We start from the raw sequence: 24395 nt of genomic DNA, 5'->3' as shown, positions 1-24395 counted from the left end.
TTATTGCATACCTAATCCTACTGATTAGCAAATTTAAAACAACTGACAAGACTTCGAAAGTAATGTTATCCAAGCAATAATATTCAATGCTTTTGAGTTTTCATGGTGGTCTAAGATACAATATCATGTTGCATCTTAGACCTATTTTCTTTACTGAGAAAAAAAGGGCTTGATTAATTTCATTTACTACAAAAAAGCTTTGATATGAAAAAATATATTCTTCCCTTAAAATACTTTAAAAATTCTCAAATCATTAAATTCTGAAAAAAACCCTGCTTAATGGAATAATACTCTACTTACATTTATATACTTGGTATACACATTATATTTCTAAGTATGTCATCATTGCATAATTTTAATATAATTTGGAGTAACATTATGCTATATATTATTTATAACAATAGAAAAAGATTTTAGTGAGTAAAACTGCTCAATAAACTTATTGAAAACTTAGGTATATCAAATTTTCTTCTATTGAGTCAGTTATTTTAAAAAATAAAAATTTATTTTAAACTATTGCGTCTCAAATATTCGATAAAACACATAAGTCTTAAAAATATATCTAATTCCTTATTTTCCTTCTATCTTGCTATTTTGAAATCCGGTTCGTGGTTAGTCAAATTTTCACAAATTATTTATCAAATAAGCTATTACTACGATAAAAGAAAGCGTTAAAATCAGCAAAACTGAGTAAATCAGTAAATATATTTAAATTGAGTCAACGAAGTATAATTATACATTCTTAGTGAACCAAAATTTTCTCAAACGCAAGCAAATTTTGTAATTTGTACCAGTCTTTCAAAATTTATAAGAACTTGCACTAAACTATTTTTATAAAAAAAACTCTTATTTTTATATACAATTGTTACTCCCCAATTCGAGTAGGAATTTTTTTCCTGTAAAATGACAATTTAATTTGAAATATTCTTAGGTTTTACTTTAAGGAAATGACTTTAAGAAAAATATTTCATTTAAATTGCTTTACAAGTTTTTCCCCTCTAAGTAATTATCTTTATTCTCAAAAATCTTAGATGCTGATTAAATTAAAGGGAACTTTAATTTAGTCAGATAGCTTTTATTTTATTTTTCTTAAAGATTAAATTTAAAATTTAATCTACAGTTGATTAGCTTATTAACTGTAGATTATAAATTAATATCAGAAAAATTTATATGAATATAAAAATGAAAGACGAAGTAATTTTAGAAATATAGAGCAACGAAATAATTTAAAAACTAATTTAATTTCTGCACTGCCAATGACAGAAATCATTATATAAGCATAAAAATTCATTAACTTCAGTATTTTGTAATTTGAAGATTTTAAGACAAGTATTTTTTATTAATCTTTTTTCTTTAAATCTATTTAATAAATACAAGAAAAGAAAATTATTCCTTCTAGTTTATTTTTAATTTTAAGCAATTATTATAGCAATTTTTAAAGTTTCCATAAGAAAATAAAGATTGAAATTTTTGAGAATTTAGACACAAAGGCTATTAAAAAATAATTACCTATGAAGTAAACAATATAATCTTTAAATATTAAAGAAAACTGATATTTAATTAAAACAGATATATAAAATACATAACTGATTTTTTTATCATTGTAGACTTGTGATACTAAAAATAGTGATACTAAAAATATAAACGCATTAGTAATTTTAAAATAATTTTAATTTTAAATTATTTTTGAATAAAGTATGATTGTGCTCTGAGAAAAAAAATATGGACAAAACTACTGTATATGGTAAATATGGTAAAATATATCGTGTTTCAGCCTCTATGGGAACTACAAAAAACTGGGTACTTTCTATTGAAGTGCGTTGGTAATGATTTTAGGGAAATTTCCAATAAAATATGATTTTCATATGTAGTAAAATTTAATAATTGTGGAAAATTTTGCTAATTTTGTCATAACATCTCAAAGCATGGAATAAAAACCATATATTCGGTTAAATTTACTTCTCAGTTGTGTATTTTTAATTGAATATGCGTTAATGTATAATGCTGTAAAAGCTGTGAAGTGTTAATATCAACTATAATTTTTGAAACCATAATTTCCGGTAAACCAGTATTGTATGAATGGGAAAATTACCAAATGAATGATTTCAATATGTTTGTTTTATTACTATAAATGGCATTACCATTTGGTACGATAATTTTACCGGCATTTTTTTCTCTTTCAGTAAATATCTTTAATATGTGCTCATGAACATACAAGAAATAAGACGTAGATACATGAATTAAAAGAAAAGAAAACAATAAGTAATGAAAAAAATTAACAGCTATAAATTCATAATTTTTTAAAATATTTTGATATGCTTATATCACAGTTTCTCTAAATAAAATTACGAGTAAATGTTTTTGTAAAAAACAGTTCCGAAATTTGCGTCTAACTTTTCTCAGCTTTATCTAAAATTATGTTCAAAAATAAATAGGAAAAATTACATTTTCCACATATCCTTTATAAGCATTACAAATACAGCAGAGTTCAAACATTACCAGCGAGTATATTCTTAGAACACTTGTCAGCCTTTGGTTGTTTAAATAAGCGAAAAACATCTTCCAATTTTTTTTTCTTTATTACTACAATCAAAATCAAATAATATCACATTATTGCTTATTTATTACAAGTTATAAAATTTGTGAACATAAAATCAATAAATATATATATATTTTCGCGTTCCAAAGTATCGGTCTAGATTACGATTTTTACTGAGTTTAAAAAAAATTAATGAAATTACTAAAAATACTGAAAAATGATATAATGCTGTAAAGACTTGAAGCCATGCTGTGATTGTTACACATCGGTACCCTAAGTACTAATACTTTCACAGTAATTTGATCTAAATATAACGTATTAAGCTCTATTGATGAATTATATTGAGCTGTCAGAAAAAAAAATTCCCTCTGTATATAAAGTTTTCCCTCAAATTGTCTTGCAAATTATAAACTTAAATAAGTCACGTGTAAAGCAAACTGATGCAAATAAATTGCTTTCACTTAGGTTCAAAATTTGACTTTTCCAGAAAAAAAAGGGTATTGAAGAAAATTTATGATGCTGTCACTTAAAAATCCATTGATGTATGAAGGAAACAAGAAAAGTCTCTTTTCTCCGCTATAAAACTGAGAATCATTTTCTTCTATTTTTACCTGTCCCCTTGCAACTAATTTAATCGGAACAAATAGGTGTTCTAACCCCTTAACGGAAGAAAATGCGATTAGAAATTCTTATGACATATCAGTACAAAGTGGTTTCTTCTGTAGCTAGTTTCTAAAACAACGGAAAATCTTTTTTGAAACAATTACAGCAATCCTAAAACCTTCCTAAAAGAAAAGTGGAAACATATGTTCTTCTCTCCTGACCCTTTTGCTTTATTTTTCGGTGTTGAATCATAAATGAGTTACAAATATAGTTTTCACTTGTGTTTTCTAAATTTTGTTTACTTTCCACCCCTCAATGGAGAGGATAGATAAAAGTTTTCAATTGTTAAATTTTTGAAAAATCTAAAAAAAAAATGTTTTGCCTGAATAATTGACTCGCATCAATGAACTAATTGAGTTCCAATGTTTAAATCGACGGAGCATTAAAATGGTTCATGCCCTAGGAATTATGGGAGATTTTTCACTTCCGAAATCATTCGCATTCGTGCTGTTTCAATAATTATCCATGAAGGTTTTGAAATGAGGAGAAAAAAACAGAAATACTGTTATTGACGGTGATAACTAAGAAATGGGATATCTTCCTTTAGAATAAAAGATTTTTCTGCAAATAGCTGCAGAGAAAGAATATGATTATCGACTTATGCTATTTCACGCGTAAATGAAATACATTTATTTCAAATGTTTATCACTTTCTAGTCAAAATGTATTTTCCAAATTACTAGCTATTATTTTTCAAACGCGACAATGTAACTTGTTTCTGGAAAACTAAAAGAAAATATCAATAAATTTAGTTAGTAATTTGCGTGTTCGTTCATTTGTTTTCTGAAAAATTTAGTACAATTTAAATTATTTATTTCTACGTTAATCTTGTTGCTTATATATTTCACTTTTACTTATTGGTCAATTTAATATATTGAGTTTCAAAATGAGGCTTATTCAAAACATGCTCAATTTATAAGGCATATTCAGTTTAAAAGACATATTCAATTTAAAAGATATATTCAGTTTGAAAGATATATTCAGTTTAGAGGGCATATTCAGTTTGTGAGGTATAATCCAGGAAAATGTCCTATTCAATTTATAAGATATATTCAGATCAAAAGGCATATTCAATTTGCATGATACATTCATTTCAAAAGGCACATTACATTAAATTTGTGAGGCATCTTTAGTTTAAAAGGCATATTTAATTTAAAAGATATATTCAGTCTAAAAGACATATTCATTTTATAAGGTATGATTATTTTAAAATGCATATTTAATTCATAAGGTACATTCAGTTTATAAGATATATTTTCAGCTTTATAATATAAATTAAATTAAAATTATTTTTTATTTATTATTTTATTTATTAAAAAAGAGCAATTGCTGTTGCTATTGTCCTACCTTATATTTATAAGATATTAAATTTAAATTCGAAATTTATTAACAGTGATTTATTACAGTGATAATAAAGTTTTATATGCCTGGGTATGCTAATTCTATCCTGATTTTTTTTTATAATTTCATATCGCTAAAACTTTAAAGTTCATTTAAAATTCTTAGCATTGTAAGTCTCTCTATTGACTAGTGAGGTTTTTGAATCCTCTGTTGAAATCTTACTTGTACAACGGAATAGAATCGTTCATGTAGCAAGTTTAAATTACAAATTAATGCTCATGCAAAATTAAAATATTAAAAAAATCACATTTTTTTATTAATGAAGGGTATGATCAAAAGTTATGTCTTACCTCCTTAAACTGCATACTTAAAATTTTGGATATTTTAAGCGTTAGATATAAGATTTTATTAGCATTACTAAATTTTCAGCAAACTGAAATTTTCTCTAAAAGGATATTTGCAAATATTTTCTTTGTATATAATACAAATAATTTTACCATATCTAAGAAATACATTAGGAGTAAGAAAAAAGCAAAATTTAAAATAAATACTTCATATTTATTCAATGCTGTTTTCAAAAGCATGCATACAAAACCAGATTTTTTTGTTTACTTATTTAATTTTTATGACTAAAAATGATTTCGTTGCGTTAGAAAAATATTTTTTTACTTATTTTTTAAAATTACCACAGGGAAAATTTTTCAAAGAATTCGCTAAAAAATAAAATTTAGAAATTATTTAAAAAACATATAAACACCAACCAAATTTAAAATCGAAAAAATAACCTGTATTAAATAACGCAGTTTATTTTTCCCTCCAAAACAAAAATGCTGATCTATGTTAAACTCTACACATATTACAGTCTAAAAAATTATGAATGATTATAAAATAAGTATTCATAGAAAATAACACTAACTAAGAAAAAATTAAAACCTGCAAAAAAATATTGTAGTTGAAATTTTTATTAAAAAAGTACGATTATTCGTTCATTGATTACTGTATATAAACCAATTATTCATAACTTTTGTGTTGTTTACTTGTTCATTTATTCCTTAAATTTTTTCTTATTTAGTGCCTACATTAAAGATTTTTTTTGGCAAAAAAGGGACATTTTTTAACGTATAATATGACCGATTCCATTGTATTCATGAGAAAATTTGTTTACTGCATCTCTCCGTTTTTCTTTTATTCTTATCATATTCAATGGAATTTTGGAAGAAAACAATCTCTCTAAATAATCAACTTTGTGCAATGCTAAGAACAACCTTTTTAGTCCATATCATAAGCAATAGGAAATGTCTAACTTTAAAATTTCGAAATAAATCAAACTTATTCATTTCAGAAAACCTAAAAATGATAGATTATTTCCTACTTTGAAACTGCACGCTTAAAAATGCTGGGAAATCTTAATAACGCCTTTGCAGGAAATGTGGGTTAGAAGAACTCTCAAAGCTGCGAGTAAGAACTCCTCGAAAGCTTCTCTCAAGAGATTTACCTTTACCCGAAGCTTTTATTTACGTTAAGTATATTAGCTTAAAATGGAGTAAGTAGCTATCTATCAACGGTAGCTTATATTCACGCAGCTCATTAGAATAACAGAGTGGATAAGTAGGCGTGGGGATCGGCCTAGAACAATTTTAGTCTGCACCCTCAAGTGACACTTCATTCATCATGTTAATGGGTCCGTCTTATATTTAATTGTTTCGCCGATGACAGTTTAGGAGATTGTGGACAATGACGTCACCGCAATCCACGTATCTGATTGGTCCGTGGTGTGAAAATTTGGGGCTCCCTCGAGTGAGGCTTTTGGATTTGAATTATATATTGTCAACTTCAACCCACTAGAGCGGGGATGGTTTAATTAGAGCTAACTCTTGCGCTGTTCTGGAAGTTCTGACAGAGCCAACTTCTAGAGAAACTGAGTTTCTGATTATATAAAGTTAAGGAGCGCAATCATGAAGAGCGGAGATAATAATTGTACTGGAAGTATTTTAATAAGGATTTCCATATTTTATGGGCTTCTAATTTTAAATTTTAAGGCTATGTCTCATTATATTTATGCGCTCTATGGTAATTATTTTTAGTGTATGATATTTAGGTATTATTAAATCAGTTTTTAATTAAAATAGTTAATAAAAAGTTAGGGAAACTGATTTTCTGATTATATAAAGTTAAGGAGCGCAATCATGAGGAGCGGAGATAATAATTGTACTGGAAGTATTTTAATAAGGATTTCCATATTTTATGGGCTTCTAATTTTGAATTTTACGGCTATGACTCATTATATTTATGGGCTCTACGGTAATTAAATTATCTTTAGTGTATGATATTTTTGTATTATTAAATTTTTTTTTAATTAAAATAGTTAATAAAAAATAGGTCCCTACAATTTTATCACAAATAAAGATCAAGGAGAGAAAACGGTTTTTGTGCATTTTTCACAAAAAAATGACTACTCAGTGAAGACACACCATGCTGGGGTATAAGGGTTCATGTCCTTGCGTTGACAAGAAGAAAAAAGAAAAACATAGTAAGGAAAATGACACAAAGACTTGTGAGGAAGTATTAATAGGAGGAGGCACTTAGAGGAAAAAATGTAAGAATAAATGCAAAAAAGATCAAAAACTGTAAAAAAAAAAGTTTTTTTATTCTTTTGTAAGACTTAGCGTTTTTGAATGCTTTATTGCAATTAATTGATTTTGATCATAAATGCTTCATGCGAGCGTAACTTTTATCCAGTTTTGGTAATTCCATGAGAAATTAAGTTTCGTGACGCAATTGTGGAGGGCAATGATAATTTTTGTACTGAAAGATTTTTTTTAAAAAAATAAAGAAAAGTTTTTAAAATTGGTTAAATTTTAAATTATTTTACTTATTTTTAGAATCTGCGCTATGAAAGATATAAATAATGATTGAATGGAAATAATTTAAAGATAAATGTTTCCTTAAAATGACTATTAAACTTCGCTCAATAATAAAAACGTGAACGAACTTTTAATTTGTAGCTAGAATAGAAACCAAAAATGTATAATTATTTAATAGAAACATTTCGCATCAATTTCAATTCGTTAGAGTAGAAAGATTCATCTTGACATGCTCAATTTTTTGGGGCCTGAAAATACTGTACGAACCAACTTAGAAAAAATTAATTTTCTAATTATTTACAAGTTTATTAGGAAAGCAACAATAGAAAGCTACGAGGATAAATGTCTTGGTAATAAAAAATAATCATTAAAATGTTTTATTTTATAATTGTGGTTTTTTTCCCCGTTTATGTACAGTAAATGATGATAAGATAGTTCTTTCAAAAAAATAATAGTTTATAAGAAAATACTGAATTTTAAGGTTATGGTACTTTATAATAAAAATGAACATTCAAATATAATGCTTGTAAAACGGAAATATTGTGTAACTCTATACCACAAACCTTTCTGTACAATGTTCCATTACTTTCTCAAACTCAAATTCACAAATTTCCAATGAATGTTAATATTTAAATATCTTAAGACCATAAATTTGTCACAGATCTTTTCAATGAAAAGAAAACAAAGCAGAGCGTTTTCAGTAAAAAATAAAGAATGATAAAGGGGAGAGGAGGTTAGAGGGGTCATCTTGAATAACAAATTTAGTAATAAGTCAAAATTCTCTTGTGTGATATCATATAACATTGATATGCACTTTCATGGGCAGTTGCACAATCAAACTTCGAGTACTTTAACAGAAATTTGTAAAAGAAGGTTTTCAAGGTTCAAAAATAAGCTTTTGAATTTTATCTTTACTCTCTTAGTGACATATTTTATTTTCTCGTAGTGATTTATTTTATTTTTTATTTTTTTACCTATATTGATACCAACTTTTGCTCTTTGTACTGTCAATTAACCAGTATACTGGGCTTAAGCAATCATATGTCTTGGAGAAGCTAACGTGGAGGTATTCAAATTAATCCAATTCAATTTGCAATGGAACATATATGAACCAGTTACATATGTATTACATTTGATTTAATTTATTTTTTAAATCAAAATGTTTTCATATAATAATATACCTTTTCCACAAACGGTTGCAATATAAGGTTAAATATTTTTAGCTCGAATTCTTTAAACTATTTCACTCTTTAAAGATTTTAACCAAAATTAAAAGTGATTTTTATCAAATTTCTTAAAATATCGAAATTTAATATAAATGAATCCAAGACAAACGTTTGCCATGCATTAAACTAAAGCAGAATATCAGTGAAAAGTATCGTCTTCCCTTTGAGGAGTTGTATCCATTGCTCCAGTATGGAAAATATCGCTAAGTCATGCACTCCGTGTGTTGTCCATTAGGAACATTTCCTTATCAACTTAAAACCATGGATATTAAAATTTATTGGACTTAAAATTGGTTCTGCGCTTTCAAATAAATCAATTTGAATAATGAGTTACAAATTTAATGATCTGTATATTGAAATTAGTATACTGATATTTATAGCATTTTGAAATGCTCTAGTATAATGAAATTAAGTAAAATATATCAATATGTTTTCACCAATCAGGCTTAGATTGATATTACTTTTTTTTTCAGCTTTAGATAAACTGTTTAATGTTTTTCCCATTGTCCCCTTAACTTGTTCATGTACCTAGTGATGATAAAAACAAATTTTTCCTTAGAAAAAGTATCATAGGGAAACTAAACAGGTTTGTTGTCTCAGAAGATGTAAACCGAACTGCAGGTAATCATTCAAATTATTGTTAAAAATAATTACTGCAAATTTGCAGGAAATGTCTGCAATCTCCCTCTCCCTTATAATCACAAAGAACGTTCTTTTATAGAGTAAAACCATTGATATCAAATTAATTTTATAGCATAATAAAATTGAAATCGAATATATCCCTAAACATTTTACAATTCAGAAGCATATTCATGTTTTCCCATACTTTAATCGAAAAAAATGCCCTTTAAGTTTTTAAAAAAACTGCATTTTTACTTAACGACCTTTTTTGCTAAGATATTTTTCCTTCTTGGTCCTAAAAAGGTTAGGTGAGAAAGTTCGAACGGCCCAACAAAAGCTTCTTCTCCCTCGAAGTTCGAACGCTACCCTGCCTTGCGGCGTTAGCTTTTTTATTTTATTTTCTTTACGAACACGTTTCATATTTTCCTGAATAACAACAAGAGAAGAAAAATAGAAAATAACATAAAAAGTTCGAAAGGAAGTCCTAAAAACTCCAATATCGATGCAGTGCAATAGCCAAAGGCTGAAGCTTTTAAAAATTTAATACTTATAAGCTGTTGGAGTTTTCTATTTTTGAACTTACATAAATGTTTGAGGAAAGTTAATATATTAAATATTTTGAATACATTTACCATGACAACTATACTCGATTTATTTCAAAAGTAATTTTCTAGATAAAGCTAAAAAAGTAGTAAATGTGGCAAAAAATTTGCCAATTATTTTTTTTCTTCATTTCTTTGCTTCGCAATTATTCTCAATCCTTTTCATTTATTTCATGCATTAAATAATTGTTAAAAGATTTGATGCCCTTTTGAAACACATTTTAAGCGTCATTAAATAAAATAAAAAAGGCATTAAATAAGAGTACTTGCTGAGTTTTCAAATTTGTTCAAGTTTGCTCAAATTGACCTGTTTCGTACAATTTTGTAAAAAAAAAATAATAAAATAATGAAATTTAAATTTTTTATATTGTTTTATATTAAGTTCTCATAGAAATGACGTGATGTAAGAAAACTTTAAAACAAAATACTTACAGAAATTTTGCAAAAGGTTGGTAATAATAGATGTTGTTAATAGATGATGTTTGTTGTCAACATCAATGTTGAATATAGCGTTTATATATTAAACCAATAAATTTTATTATTTAACAGGATGGTAAAAAAGTAACTATTGTAATGTTAGAGCTCAAAAGTAAAGACATTAAATATGAGTATTCGCTGAGTTTTCAAATTTTATTTGCATCTATTTCATGCAATTTTGGAGAAAAATAATAACGAAATTTAACTTTTATATTATTTTAAATTTCAAATTCTAATAGAAATGATGCGAAAAAGAAAAGTTTGAAGGAAAACAAAACTTGCAAGAGGTTGGTAATAATTATCTATAAATGTTGCCTGTAGCATGAAGATATCAACCAATAAATTTCATTCATTAACAGGAAGGTAATAAAGTAACTATTGTAAGATCTAAAAAATGTCGTTAAAACTATCTATATAATTATTAAACTCTACAGAAAAAGAACATATTTTTGATATTCATGGGAAATTTAAAATGCAGTTGGAATGACTTTTAAGCATTGAAATAGTAGCGCCAGACAGAGATGGAAAATAGTGGATTATAAATTTCCAATGAATCCATTTACTGTATATGTTTTGACGACAATTTAAAAGAAGGAAGCACAGTTATTTTATTCCCATTACATACTTTATATAATACAAAAAAGATCTAAAAAAACCGTATCTTGATTCCGAAACTCTGTTGTAACTGTAACCGAGAGATCTAAATAACAATTTTAATATTATTGAGTGCGTACTTTAAAGTAAGTTTACTTCGTTATAAAAACTGTAAAATTATCTATATATTCGATTACATATGCTAATCAGAGGGTCACATGTTGGCAAATTTATTATATAGTATTGCTGTTTATTAAAAACAATGTTTGCATTTGGTAAAAACAACATCGAAGTGTAGAAGTTATATGCCAATCAATAAAAAAATCAATCTAAATATGTTTTTGTGAACCCCAATTTTGTTCTATTTCACAAAAACTGTTTTTTAAAAGAATAATTAAACATAAGAAAAATAACGGCTATAAAATATTTTTCTTTAATATTATTTAAGAAAAAGTCTTATGAAATGATGTGACTATTTATAGGTATTAATGCTAAAGTAACATTTACTAACACTATAACCACTTTTAATTATTCACGAAAGGTTTCATATATTCTCATCTGGATCCTATAAACTCCCATTTCCATTAATATCTTCATAGGCATGGGCACAATAGGTACCATTATCATTGATCCTTTCTTGGAAAGCGTCTGAAGAAGAAAGAGATTTAAGAACTCATTGGTGGAGATTACTCTTAATTCTATAAAGACAAACCAAATCATCCTTCTTTCATGCAAATAAAAAAAATATCTATTTTTATGTTCCAGTCAATGCCAATTCTCTTCACGCCTACGACTTCTATTAGATAGACTTTACCGTTGTTCCCTTTACAGTCAGTGGACCTCAGCTGGCTGTTCTAAGATAACCTCATTCACCTCATTGAGATCAACTGGCCGAGAATTGGCCGATGGAAGCCTTTCAGATCTTCTTTTCCATTCTGCCATCAGCAGAGGAGGCAAACAAACGAGAAAAGCTTCTATTCTAGGATATCTATACGCTCAACTGACCCTCTGATGGAATGTGCCACGTTCCAAGATAGCTTTTTTATTCCATTTTTTGTTCTGTTCCGTGGTTTCCTTCCTCGTTACCATTCCTTTGTGTAAAAAAGTTCTATTTTATTCGATTTTCATTCTTTTTTGGGGGAGAAAGCGTAACTATCAGTCGAGAACGGGGAGGCATTACTTTTTTCTTCTTGAATGACCTAAGCAACAAACTAGCCCTAAAAACACTTCGATAAAGTTTTGGCACATAAAGCAACAATAAAAAAGGGGATGTGTGTGTTTTTGTTCTCTTGTTTCTGACTAGAAGGAAAGGCCGAGGCAAATATGGGAATAAAAGTATTTGCTTAGGTTGAATCGCCGATAATAGTTTCAAAACATCGTCCATCATTATTGAAGGATGATGGTGATGTGGGAACACAATAAGGGTCCGTTTATAGAGAAAATGACCATTTCTTCTGCTTTTCTAAAACTATAAATCAGATAGAATTTCTTTGATATGTCCACAGACAAAGATAAATATAAATGTGGAAGAGCATCTTCTTCTTAAAAGGTATTATAACTTGTCGAGACGATAAATAAATGTTCTGGTATCATTATACAGTTTATGACAAGTCGAGAAACACTTCTCAAAAAATATTTTAAAATTTGCCCCTTGAATAATAGTTCTATGAAAACATTTTGGCAATAAATTATAGATTTCTATTTATTGTGATATTCTATTCTGAAGAATTACCATGCTTTTGTTAAAGTATAAATTACTTGTTTACTGTTGAATAAAATACTGTTTACAGATAGCTTTTGATCGTAAACTGCCATTTATTCATTATATTATATGTCATTATAATTTGAAAGATGTTCATGTTTCAAGGGAAATCATTTATATTAACTTTAAATTATGAGATTTTAATTGTTACATAAGCGAAAAACTGATGAAAAATAAAAATAATGATCAAAAGTAAAATAAATTTTTTTTACATTTTTACTAGACAACACGATATTCAACAAAGTACATTCAACTTGCTGGGACTTGCTTCTTGATATACCCATTTAGAAAAAAACTTTTAACCTTTATAACTGGTTTAATTAAATTTACTTTATTTTTTTATAACTTGCGTTTAAAAGCACACTCAATTCTGAGTTAACGAAAATTATAAGATCAACTCAATAGCCTTCTAATTTTGAACCCAACCCAAAAGACAAGGGAACTAATGAATAAAGTATTAGGACAAACTATCCTTCGTGAATGAATTTTTGATGTAACTAACCAGCATTTTCTTTACATGGAGAGTATAACTACGGAAACCTTCCACAGTTAGCATGATGGTATGGGAAATTTTACTAACCCCTGATTCGTCTACCACTGATTATATTTTACTCCAGCTGTGTGGTCAGTCTGAGTCGGAAAAAAATTAACCTGATTGAAAGTCGGATGCTCAATCCCTTGAGTCAAATTAAATCAATTAAAAACATTATCTTCATTTAAATTCTTCAAATGCAAATTATTTAAATGAAAGTCATAAAATCTTCATACAATGATTGTATATACAATGCTTCATACAATGATTGTATATACTATGCTTCAATGATGGCATATGCAATACTTCATACAATGATTGTATATACAATGCTACATACAATGATTGTATATATTATGCTTCATACAATGATTGTACATACAATGCTTCATTCAACGATTGTATATACTGTGCTTCAATGATGGTATATGCAATACTTCATACAATGATTGTATATACAATGCTACATACAATGATTGTATATACAATGCTTCACATAATGATTGTAGAAAACTGCGTTAAAATTAGTTTGAATCTGTGAGCTTGTGACTCATCAAATCAGCTTTTAACCCTACACTAGGAAATGGTATCGTTCCATATTTTAACATGAGTGCAACCTAACAAAGTTATTGAGTAGATATTACAATTTATGACACAGCAATGTATCTTCCATGAGTATTTTAAATAATATATTCAATCTATATAATCAATATATATTATATCAATATATTATTATATCAACATATAACTATACTACTAAACGAAACTCAGTAGCACGACAGCCCATAGAGGGCCAAGGCCTACTGTGCCCATCTCAGTTTTCTTGACCTTGGGCTCTGGGGTGCAGGAGCAGATGTTCCGGTCAGGTGGACAGCCGAACGCGGAATCCCCAGTGCTTAGTTCGCAAGCATGCTTGGTACTCATTTATCGAACCACTGAAGGGATGAAAGGCTGAATCAACATTGCCCGGCCTGAGGATCGAACCCAGGACCTGTGGTACGGGAGCCTGAAGCGCTACCACTCAGCCAGCGGGCGTCATATCAACATACACAGTTTCAATATATGTATATAATTTCATAGTTTTTGAGTTAGCAACAAATTTTACACTCAGAGTTTTCAATCATTTGTCGTGGAAGTTATACTTATGCAAAGAAACCTCCCTAGTTGTGTGAAAGAAATATTATAATCAATTACAAATCAACTTGATTATAAAAATCAATACTTCCTTAAGATAAAATGAAGTTTTTCTTATTATTTTTATTAATATTTAATAAATTGAGAGTCTGTTATACAGTTATACTTAATTTTATCTTCATACAAAATAATTAATATTTTTCTTGAAATGCCCTTAATAGTTTTAATTTGTAATTTAGTCAATATAAAACTTAAGATACAAATATAGTAATGTTTAATTATAAGTTAAATTTTAATTTTTGACTTTAAGTTAAATTTCTTAAAAATAAAACTTCGCCTTTTTCAAAAAATTCCTTCTTGCTGAAACACGCTTCAAAATCCAAATTAAAAGGAATTAAAGATCTAATATCTTTTACTTTTGGAAATTTTAATTAACATTTGTTTACTTTCTAAACTGAAAGTTCCGAAAATGCCCGTTAGATATGAAATGAAATTATCTTTTAAAATTAAGAGAAAAAGAAATTAAGGGCTAATGAAAAACAAAATTTTTATTCCACTTTGAACTGAATATACGGGCATATTTTGATACTGAACATATGAAATAATTTTCTTCGAATACAGCTAATAATAAGTAAGATAACAAGAACTTTTTTTAAATGCAATTAAATTACAATTAAAATTCTTAAATATAATCGATGAAAACAGAGCTTTAAAAAAGAGTTTATACATTTACATGAAACAAATATTGTTAAAGATATGACGTATACGAAGTTTTCACGAAAAATAACAGCAACTTGTTGAAATGCTATAAATTTTTAAAAAATATGTAATATTTTTTTTTCGTTGGGTTAAACTTTAAATTTTACCCTTGGATATTGCCATTTTTTTTCTTAACAAAATATTTTTTTCTCATCTTAGCCTTTATTTAGACAAAATAATAACGTAATAATCAATGAAATCAAAATATACAAAGTTAGAATTTCATTTTAAAGTTACTGTAAAATAAACTGCAGCAGTCTGTCCATCCAATTAACCGTAAAGTTTACCGTAAGAAAATAACAGTTTTTACTTTTATGATTTTGAAGCCGCTTGGAACTAGTATGATTAAAAACTAGTACTATAACTATTTACAACTAGCTTGGTTTCAAAATCATAAAAAGAAATTTAACTGAACATTGAGTTAAGCTTATTGTTAGGTAACAGTTAGAGATGTGCCTTATCATATGAACTGTGGAATATGGTTTAATTCGTTTATTAGGTTGCTTCCCTTTTCGTAGGAAATTGGAAATACTGAACGTTTAGTATTATACAGTTTTGTTCTCAGCACTAATTTGTAACCGTGAACTGTTAGAATACTGCTTGGTTTAAAGCAGTATTCTAATATCCCAGGGTCACAAATTAGGGAGTGCAGAACATTATGGAGGAAAGAGTGTGGTTTCAACGCTGGGACTCGAACTCTGTTCTGTTAGTCAAGAGATTGACAAATTATCTTTCTCGACTATAACATGTAAGCATTCGCAAGAAACTAAGTGCCTTCATTAGCTAGATAAAATTCGGGTTGTTTAACCATATTAAGTAAAAACAATTAATAAACAGTTTTTCTCCCAGTTTAAAGTCTGAATATCCTCTTATATATGGTTATTTGACTGTTTTGTTTGAATAAGTAAAATAACAATTAAATAAATTGTTACTTACCCATTTTCCTAGTATACGTAAAATCTTGAGAAGCACATCTGTTAATAAATGAAGTATGTTATTTTTTTAAATTTTTCTTTATCTTATCTTTAAACAAAACAATTTAGGGTTTTTATAAAAATGATCGAAATTAGGTTGAACATAGTTCAATTAATACGTAGCAAAATAACCGAGAATAATAATTTTCAATTATAAGTTAAGCATTAATTGATAACTTTTAACCGAAATTATTAAAAACAAAGCTTTATCTTTTTCAAAAGAAATTTATTTTTCTGCAATCTACAATATTTTTTCGCAATTTAATTTTAAAGAGAATTAAAGCTATAACATCTGCTATTTATAGAAATATTAATTAAAATTTGTTAATTTTTCTTTTTCTTCCAAGAATACTGAAAATCCTCTCTGGATTTGAAGCGTAAAATATCTTTTAAAATTAAAAGGAAAAGAAAGCTGAAATCTTATGAAAAATAAAAATTTTACTCTCCCCTTTAAGCCCCCGGGTACTAAACATCCAAAGATATTTTCCCGAACTACAACTACTAAGAAGTTATCTAACAAGAACTTTTTTTTTTATCCTTTTTACTAAAAATAAAACAAATATTCTTTAAACTAACCAACAAATACAAAGTCTTAGATGTATATGCCTGCTTCAATTTAGATTATTTTTTTCGATAAAGGCTCGCATTTTAATACAAAGGCATTATTAAGTAATTTGACACGTACAAAACATATTCATGAAAGTTTTTGTTTTTGGCAAATAAATCTTTATTTTCTTCACTATTGTGATGGATTCTAAGTTTAAAGTTATACAGTTGTTATTTAAACCGTGATATTTAAAATCATAGGAATCGTAAAAGCTTTTACTTTTTTAGAAAAAAATTTATATCTGTCATGCATAAAACATGCATAATATATTTCCTAGCATTTAAAAACAAAATTATTATCTTATTTAATCCTTGTCTCAGTTAATAAAAATCATTAAGATAATCGGTAAACTTTTAATACTACCACCTTGAATTGAGTACAGAGTAAAATCTATATTCCGAGATTCTCTCTACATCTCTACACATTGGCATAGAGTTTGAATACCGTTATATGATTGCCAGTGTTTCGGATTCCTTATTATCTCTCACATTCCCTATAATTCATTATTATTTCTTACTCTTTCACTTTCGCCAACTCTTTTGGAGGCGTAGGGCTAAGAAAAATAAGCTTGGCATTTAATTTAACCAATTAATAGCCAATATATGAATTCTTTAACTTTCTTAGGCGGAAACTATTTTAACGCATACTCGCACATTTGCATTGTATCGTAGGGATTCAAATCAAATCACTTCATTGGGAAGCAAGTGCTCGATCCCAGAGTGCATGTAATTTCATGGAACTTGGAAATGAGTAGAGTTGACGGTTAGTAAGTCGAGTTGAAGGTTAATTTATATTGTTATTCGAATAAGTGTCTTACCTCAATTTTGGAATATACGCCCTTTTCCAAGTGAGTTGCATCATTAGGCTACGAACAGAAAGGTCCGAGGTTTGAGCATACCAGGCGCTTATGAACAATCTCGTTTGCAGTCCCTCTACATTGGTGACAACGGAAAAAGCAAGCGCAACTCTCTCACTCTTCGACAGATGGCAGCACTTTGCTTTTCTTAACCTCGTTTCACAATCCGCCTTGAATGAAGAAAATGAAGAAAAAACTCGCCTGAGTGTCCAGCAACGTCAAGGTTCGGTCTGAAGATAACTTTTACCTGCATAACTTTATTTTATGATTAGAATCCATGCTGCCTAGGCAGCTTTACGGGCATATATTTTATTATTACGATCGGTAACGGGAAAATTTTTACTATGACCAACCATGATGCAGCCGTGTGATTTTACGACATGATTTTTGAATAATTAGAACAATTCTTAAATAAACAACAACCAATATAATTTCCACTTACTTCCAATTATCTCTTAGATCAATCTAGGACTCCAGAAATCCTAACTTAAACTCTCAAAAATGCTCCTCAGGGATAATATTGCTATTTTATCATAATACATTTTTAAACAGATTCCTTTCAAATTTCACGAAATTTTACAAAATGACTTTATTTCTTAGTTTGTTTGTATCGAAATAAAGAAAAGAAAAAAAATGATGCTTAGAAATGTCTCGAGAGGAGTTAAAGATTGGAATGTTAAACTTATTTTGAGAATTTAAAATGGAAAGAAAAATACTAAACTTCTACAATTGTAAAACTTGAATACGCAGTAAATTAAAAATAGTTTTGAGAAATATTTTTTTTCTTTAATTATCTTTATCTATTAATTATTAAAATTGGAATTGAATGTTTAATTTATCAATAGCTCAAACTTAGAACTGAGATCAACTTATCTTTCAAAGTGATTCTAATGTCTTTCCTAATGTGAGGGTCTTTTCTACTGTATTTTAATACGTAAAAATTTCGAAAGCACATTATATTCAAGTCTTTGTTCCATTCAAAACATGATTCAAGGTAATAAATGTATTTTCTATTGATTTATTTCAGATGGGAAGGAGCTTCCATTCAATGAACGTCAACAAATTAATACAAACGGAAGTTTCTACATTAAAGATGTCACTAGAGAAACAGATAGTGGAACTTATGTTTGCAGTGCAGTAAACAAACAGAAAGAACGCGCCCAAAGAGAACTGCATATTCGAGTTATGAGTAAGACATCCAATAATTTCAAGTTTGATGTTGACAAATTTGATGCATACAAACATATTGAGAACTGCCTTTTATAAAATAATGGAACATAAATACATTTATATTTCAATACGCTTTGTACCAAATCACATGCTGAAATTTATTTTTCTGATGAATAACTTGAATGATTTGCATTTAATATTATTGATGCTTATAACTCGATGCAATTAGAATTAATTCATATAGTATTAATTAATATAGTTTTATATAATTAATTCATAATAGTTTTAATTCATAATTTAAAAAGCACTATTTTTAATTAATTTATTGTTCCTTTTACAATATATATTAATTTTAACAAATGTATCAAAAACTATAATTAACTTTATAGTTACAACGAGTTACAGTTTCACTACTCGTTTCCATTACTTTTTAGGAAATAAATATTTATCATAGTTCTTTAAATGCACTTCAAATTGAAAAATAATATTCATAATGTCTGGCATTAATAAAAATATGAATGAAAGTTATTATCCATATATATATAGATATATATACAATTAGTATTCCTTAAAAATGATAATAACTTTCATATTTTTGAAACAGAGCATCAAAGTAAATTTCAACACATAATTAATTCTAACTTACTAATTATCCAATCATTTTTATGCTAGTTTATGTAATTTTAAAAATTAATATTTAAAACTAAATGCTTAAACCATCTTCTTTCAAACAATTATCAAACAATTTGTTACTGAAAAGTGCTGAAAACAAAAAGAATAACTAGATATTAAATATAGCGTCTAATTAAAATAAATTTGCATAAAATTGCAAATGCAGCAAATTGAAACAATCTTGAATACAGCAACCGATTCTTGTTTGCGCAACAAAAAAAACGAAGCGGTATTTGATACTATAAATAAAGTGAAATTCACTTTCTTAAAAAATAGAAAAAAATATAAAAAAAATGACACTTTTGATATTAATTTCCTATTGACTCCTATTGAAAGCTTAAAATCATTTTTTTAGCGTTGAAACTCGTAGTATCAGTTATTTTTTAAGCATTAAAACATCACTCAGAAACTTATATAAAAGAAAAATATAAAATATATAATTTTCATATTATTAATAATATTTAAACTGTTAAAATATTAAAACATCTCGAATGCTGAAATATTAAAACATTTCAGTACCTAATATCGTGCTTAATGCTTCATTTTCAAGTTAAATAGTCAAAATAACTGGAATAACAAAGCAAAAAATCATAATAAAAAGTTATAACTATAATGCACTTTTTACTTAATATTAATTTACAGTACAGATTCTATAATTAAGTACAGAAAATTTATATTGAAACGCTTACCAGGCATATTTTTAAGAAAATTCGCAAGGTTTAAAAAAATTTGAGCGAAAAATAAAAAGTTAAATTAATTGCATGCAAATGATATAAGCGAAAACTTATTAGTAGAATCGCTCAAAACCTTCTCAGGAGACAAGTAAACCCTTTTTATGCAGTTTTTCTTTTGACTAAATCTTTCTAAATTAACATCTAAATCGATTTCTTAAGTTAATTTGAAAGTTCATCTTTATTGTGGTTACTTAATTAACATCATATCTAATTAAGTTTTGTTAATTAATTCTCTTAATGAGGAAAAAATCTGTTACAATCATAACTTTTAGTTTTAGGTTTTTGTTTTAAGTTAATCGAAAATAAGGAGAAAAAAAAAGCTTTTCGAGTATTATTCGATGAATAAAAATTATTAGAAACTTCTACCCAAGATATTTGACTGATAATAACATAGTTGTTTTCGATTGAAGTCTGTATAAAATTTATCTTTAATTAATTCAGTCCTTATATATAAGAGAATGCAATCTGAAAATATGTTATGATGTTTTAATATGTTTTTTTTGAACAAAATGTTGGTAACATTTATGAAACTGCTGGTTTTTCAGCTGACGAATAAAAATACAACTTTATTTTAAAAATATAAAACAACAAAAGTGTATTTAAGTTATACGAAATTTTAAATGAATTTTACGTATTTTTTTATTAATGAGACAAGGAAATTTTTCAAAAGTTATTGCTTCATTAATTTTTATATGTTTTAATTCTCTAACGGCAAGCACACAATGCACTTTTGGAAATAAAAATTGTCCTCATAATTTTATAAACTTTGAATTAGAAAATGAGTTCATTCATATGAATATAGTTAGTTTTCGTAAAATAAGCTCCAAAATTCACTGTGGTTTGTAATGAGTAATAAGTCCCTTTTTTAAATAGCGTGTGTATACTTTTGGGTACATTTTTGTATAAAATCACGTTTTGCAACAAAATGCGTTTTCTTTGTCATTCTGCTTCAAAAATTGTACTTGAATTAGTGTTGTTCGTAAAAACGAACGAAAAAATAATCGGATAATTAACCAGAACTAGATGTTTTAAACCTGATTTTTTTTCTTCAAAACTGCATATTCTCGAAAGTAAAATTCTCTCTTTCGACGATTCAACAATCCTTGAACAATCCTTTTGTTAATTTTGAGAATCATTTTCTCACGAAATCACGTTATTTCGTGACGAAACGGAAACTCTCAACTGTATGACGAAAATGCTTCCTCAACTTGAAACCACATCGTAGTACACTGTAGGGTCTTTACTACAATGACTAAACTAAGATAAAGACTAAATGATCGAAAATAAGTTGAAGAATTAAGACAACAAGCCAGTATGGCGGCCAAGGAGTTCTGATGATGATCAAGGACCCCTGTTTCGAATCTCACTTCAGGTATCGGTAATTTTTCTCTCGGTTTCATATGTCTTCCTTGTGTTAAGATGACATTTATCCATCGATATGGTGCCCACGATAAATTAATTAATATAAAAGTTAAATGCATTAGGCACTACGAGTCCTTTTTTTTTTGTTAAACAATAGAATGAAGAAATATTTCTAAATTATTGACGAAATTCGCTTCCTTAGAGAAGTGACAATAGTTATTTCATTTCTTTGACGAAATTTAAACTCGGAGCATATGCCGGGAAAGGATTTCGTCCAAAACAAAGAAAGATTCGTGAAATTTGATAATTCATTTTTTACAGTGCATGCACTTCTTATTTTTAATACACATAAATTGATTATGGTATCCAATCGAGAAATTTTCTTTTTTTCAACGCTTTTAATCAAACGAAATAACTTCATTTGAAATAAAGGGGTTAGTATGGATCATGCTAAACACGTGCGTCACTTGTAGGCGAAAAAGTGTACTTCCGCAATAGGTTTATTGAGATTGACTTTATTGTAATTTTTTTTCTTCGCTTTCTTTCCCTACATCCCCGCTGAATAATAATAATAATTACGTAAGAGCAAGAAAACAAATTATAATAAATAAACTTTAATATTTGCATTTGTAATAGCCAAATAGTTTTAAACTTCTGAGTTTTAAATATATATAAGATAACATGTATAACTATATACAAGATAATATATATAACTATATATAAGATATATATAACTAAGTTCTAAATATATGTAATATATAAAATAAAGTTGTTTTTTTTTCAACAGAAAGGCCTGTTATCAATCCTTTTGGTTTTCCAAAGTCACTAGCAGAGGGAATGCATGTAATTATTACATGTAGCGTCTTGACAGGAGATCCTCCAATCACAATTCGATGGCTTAAGGATGGTATGACTCTTAACAAAAAAATGTTAAACATAGAAGAAACGTCTATGGGACACATGGGATCTTCTTTAGTTTTTAGCAGTGTTGGAAGAAGTCATAACGGGAACTATACGTGTTTAGCTGAAAATGCTGCCGGGGAATCAAATTTTTCAGCAATAATGCTTGTGAATGGTAATTCTTTTTTTCATTATTAACCCAATTTCATTGTTATTTTTACATTCTTATGCATGGTTTTCGACTTTATTGAGTTTGAATAAACGTATTGTTTCATCAAGTCTGTAACTTAATGCTTAATAGCGAATTAATTCAACAGTTCAGAACTCGGGAAGACACACTCTTAAGTGAATTATGTTTTACTTTGTCTTGAGCGTGTTCATCTATATTGTCTTTGCTTTCTGTTCTTCAATACTATACGAATTGCTGTAGAGTTACTCAAAATTGTTTGAAATTAATGTTCAGTAATTGATTGAATTATCTTATAAAATATGAATTTATTCTTAAATAATGGAACTTGTAATTATTATTAGATGAGTTAATGGTCTTAACAGGGTTGAATATAGTTGAGTAGTGAAGTTACACTTATTAAAAGTTATACATTACATTATTAAACAGTGCCATCATAAATATGCATTTTATAAAAGTAACTTAATCATAATATAAATATTGTTAGACTTATTAAAAGTTATACATTACATTATTAAACAGTGCAATCATAAAATACGTATTTCTTTAAAGTAACTTAGTCATTATGAAAATATTGGCTCACGCTGCCTTATTTTGCGATGAACATTTGACGTAGCATTTTAAAATTCTAAGTCAAGTCACGATACCATGCTTTTCTCTCATTCTGCGTTTTATATTGATTTAGTTTCATTATGCCATAATACTGCACAGCGTGAACAAAGCACAAACAATACAACAAATGAGACATACTAGTGTTTCGATTGCATAATCAAGAACCTGCTTCTTCAGTATTGAGAAAACAAAATAGCAAATTCATTCTCTCCTTCGATGTATCGGGGCTGTGGAAGGTTTTTAATTATAGAACCGAAACTGAAATAAATCTGCCTTTGTAGCATTACTTGTGTATTGTTTAGAATATTGTTTATATTCATATTGCTTAAATTAATTCATAATATTCATTCATAATATTATTAGAAAAATCAATGTCCTGATTTTCCTAAGATAGATTATTTATTTAATAATCAAAACAATTAGTTTCGATCCATTCTGCTACATTTAAACAAATATGATATTTCGAAGTTGTGAAGTAAATTTTACAAAGTTAATTGGTCCTTGAATACAAATGATAACTGGACTTCAGAAAGTTTTGGTTAAAGAAAACAATGTATTTAATGAACTCTATAATCCAGAACTCTTTGTAAAAATCATCTTAACAAATGTGACAAAATTTAAGAAGGATTTATGTTGTTGACGTATGCCTGTTTAGGCCTAGGGAGTGCGATTGTTCCTGTTTTCTAGTGGCGCCATCTATGGCCATGAATTCGACTTCCGCCACACCATACGTCACACCCGTTTATAGGGCAGGCCCATTCATACATCTATTCATTCATAGAAGGATTTATAAAATATGTTTATATATTTAATTAAAGAGCTTTATTTCAGAGTACTAAAAGAAATAGTCGTTATTTATATAATCAATATTATTTTCCTTCATTGATTTCAATACGTCAAGATGTAGCGTATATTTAAACTAGGAACGATTTGAGACTAAATATTACTTGAACTCACATATAAGAGCAAAAATAAAAAAATAAATAAAAAACAAAACAAAAGTATTTTTGGAGTAAAAGAGAAGTAAGTTTGAGTTATGTACTTAGTAATTTCAGGTTCGTGTATTTAAAAAAGAGAAAAAAAACATGAACTTTAAATGAACCACGTGATAATTTTCTACAAATGCCTTTAGAGGAATACGATTTATGTACTTCTGACTAACATGTTCCAATGATTTTATGGGTTTAGGCAAAAAAGTCAGGTATTTT

General features: G+C 27.6%; 1 protein-coding gene across 1 annotated transcript in view; it reads left to right on the top strand.

Annotated features, from left to right (window-relative positions):
* The window catches only part of LOC122271584 (cell adhesion molecule Dscam1-like), a 384849-nt gene that overhangs the window by 209447 nt on the left and 151007 nt on the right, over positions 1-24395 (top strand). Inside the window, exons 8-9 of the mRNA XM_071184629.1 lie at positions 18578-18739; positions 22276-22563. Coding sequence (XP_071040730.1) covers positions 18578-18739; positions 22276-22563 — 450 coding nt within the window. The remainder of the gene's footprint in view (positions 1-18577; positions 18740-22275; positions 22564-24395) is intronic.

The sequence above is a fragment of the Parasteatoda tepidariorum genome, chromosome 8 (genome assembly GCF_043381705.1).
Source record: "Parasteatoda tepidariorum isolate YZ-2023 chromosome 8, CAS_Ptep_4.0, whole genome shotgun sequence".
NCBI classification, from domain to species: domain Eukaryota; kingdom Metazoa; phylum Arthropoda; class Arachnida; order Araneae; family Theridiidae; genus Parasteatoda; species Parasteatoda tepidariorum.
The sequence above is the reverse complement of the archived record's forward strand: the minus strand, read 5'-3'. Positions and strand labels throughout refer to the sequence as shown.